The 1,782-nt window shown below is 60.7% G+C and overlaps 1 protein-coding gene across 1 annotated transcript in view; it reads left to right on the plus strand.

Moving 5' to 3' along the window:
* The window catches only part of LIMK1 (LIM domain kinase 1), a gene marked incomplete at both ends in the record, with an annotated part of 5,937 nt that overhangs the window by 3,555 nt on the left and 600 nt on the right, over positions 1 to 1,782 (plus strand). The window contains 8 exons of the mRNA XM_010009605.1: positions 1 to 96; positions 172 to 356; positions 441 to 624; positions 743 to 829; positions 1,066 to 1,197; positions 1,308 to 1,367; positions 1,451 to 1,516; positions 1,614 to 1,770. The exon at positions 1 to 96 is cut by the window's left edge and continues 9 nt beyond it. Of these exons, the coding sequence (XP_010007907.1) occupies positions 1 to 96; positions 172 to 356; positions 441 to 624; positions 743 to 829; positions 1,066 to 1,197; positions 1,308 to 1,367; positions 1,451 to 1,516; positions 1,614 to 1,770 (967 nt within the window). The remainder of the gene's footprint in view (positions 97 to 171; positions 357 to 440; positions 625 to 742; positions 830 to 1,065; positions 1,198 to 1,307; positions 1,368 to 1,450; positions 1,517 to 1,613; positions 1,771 to 1,782) is intronic.

Genomic DNA, 1,782 nt, shown 5'->3' on the forward strand with positions numbered 1-1,782 from the left:
GACTGCATCAGCCCTGACATGAAGAACTCCATCCACGTGGGTGACCGCATCCTGGAGATCAACGGCACTCCCATTGGCCATGTACCCCTGGATGAGGTATGCTCTCCCCCGCCCCTAACCAGCCCCCCTCCTCAGTGCCAAACCACTGCTGCCATCATTCTGTGCCCCCAGATCGACTTGCTGATCCAGGAGACCAGCCGCTTGCTCCAGCTGACCATTGAGCACGACCCCCATGAGCCTCTTGCCTGTGAGCCGGGGCTTGCCTGCAGCCCCCTGCCTGCCCCATGCAGCCCCCTGCGCTCCCTGGTCCCCCCACTGTGCGGGGAGCCTGATGCCATGCGCCAGCGGACTGTCACGTAAGGCCACGAGCTTGCCCGCCTGTCCTGTTGGGGTCCGTCCTTGAGGTCGACCCTCTGACCATCTGTCCATCCATCCTGCAGGAGGAGCTGCAGCACGGACAAGTCTCCAGGCTCCGGCTCGGTGGGTTCACCAGCATCCCAGCACAAGGACATTGGTCGCTCTGAGTCATTGCGCGTCGTCTCCCGCACCCATCGCATCTTCCGCCCTTCTGACCTGATCCATGGCGAGGTGCTGGGCACGTGCTGCTTCGGCCAGGCCATCAAGGTGGGGCTGGATGGCCACAAGTGTCACAAGCATGAGAGTCTCGGCTCCCCAGGGATGGAGAGGAGGTATCGTCTCCTCCAGGGTGTCCCTGGTGGCTCAGTCCCTGTGCTCCCTTCAGGTGACTCATCGGGAGACGGGCGAAGTGATGGTCATGAAGGAGCTTATCCGCTTTGATGAGGAGACGCAAAGGACCTTCCTCAAGGAGGTGAGTGTTCCCTTTCTTTGATCCCCCTAAGTTGGGGGGGACACAGGGGATGAGGCTGTCCCGTGCTCTCACCCACCCTGACACAGGATGCTGGACACACCACCTAAAGCAGGGGTAGCCAGGCACAATGGGGTGCAGGCAGCCTAGCCTATTCAGTGGAGAACATGTGAGCAACAGGTCTGTCTGGGTGGGTTCTGACTGCCTTGGGGTGTCACAGGATTGGGGTGGTCCTGCAGGTGAAGGTGATGCGCTGCCTGGAGCACCCCAACGTCCTCAAGTTCATTGGGGTGCTGTACAAAGAGAAGAGGCTCAACTTTATCACAGAGTACATCAAGGGGGGCACCTTGAGAGGCCTCATTAAGAGCATGGTGAGCACTGAGGGGGCAGGTCAGCCCCCCACCACCCCACAGCCTCAGTGGGGCTTGGGGACCCCTCTTCTTTCTCCTCTTCTCTGGCAAAACCCCCCTCCTGCCCCCAGGACAGCCACTACCCCTGGAGCCAGCGGGTCAGCTTCGCCAAGGACATCGCTGCTGGCATGGTGGGTGCCATCAAAGGACGGGTGAGTGGGTGGGGGAACACAGGGTGGGGATGCGCCCCACTTTCAGCCCATCCGTTCCACAGGCCTACCTCCACTCCATGAACATCATTCACCGTGACCTCAACTCTCACAATTGCCTTGTGCGGGAGGTGAGTCTCACCTCAGCGGTGTAATCCCCAGGCCCAGGTGGGGTTCTTGGCCCCCTGTGTGGCTCCCCCTGTGCCTCACCCCTCTCCATCCACCCAGAACAACAGTGTGGTGGTGGCTGATTTTGGGCTGGCGCGGCTGATGGTGGATGAGAAGAATCAGCCCGAGCATCTCAAGAACCTGAAGAAACCGGACCGTAAGAAGCGGTACACAGTGGTGGGGAACCCATACTGGATGGCCCCAGAGATGATCAACGGTGAGGCTGCCC

The sequence above is a fragment of the Nestor notabilis genome, unplaced genomic scaffold (assembly GCF_000696875.1).
Source record: "Nestor notabilis isolate BGI_N333 unplaced genomic scaffold, ASM69687v1 scaffold23612, whole genome shotgun sequence".
Classification (NCBI taxonomy): domain Eukaryota; kingdom Metazoa; phylum Chordata; class Aves; order Psittaciformes; family Psittacidae; genus Nestor; species Nestor notabilis.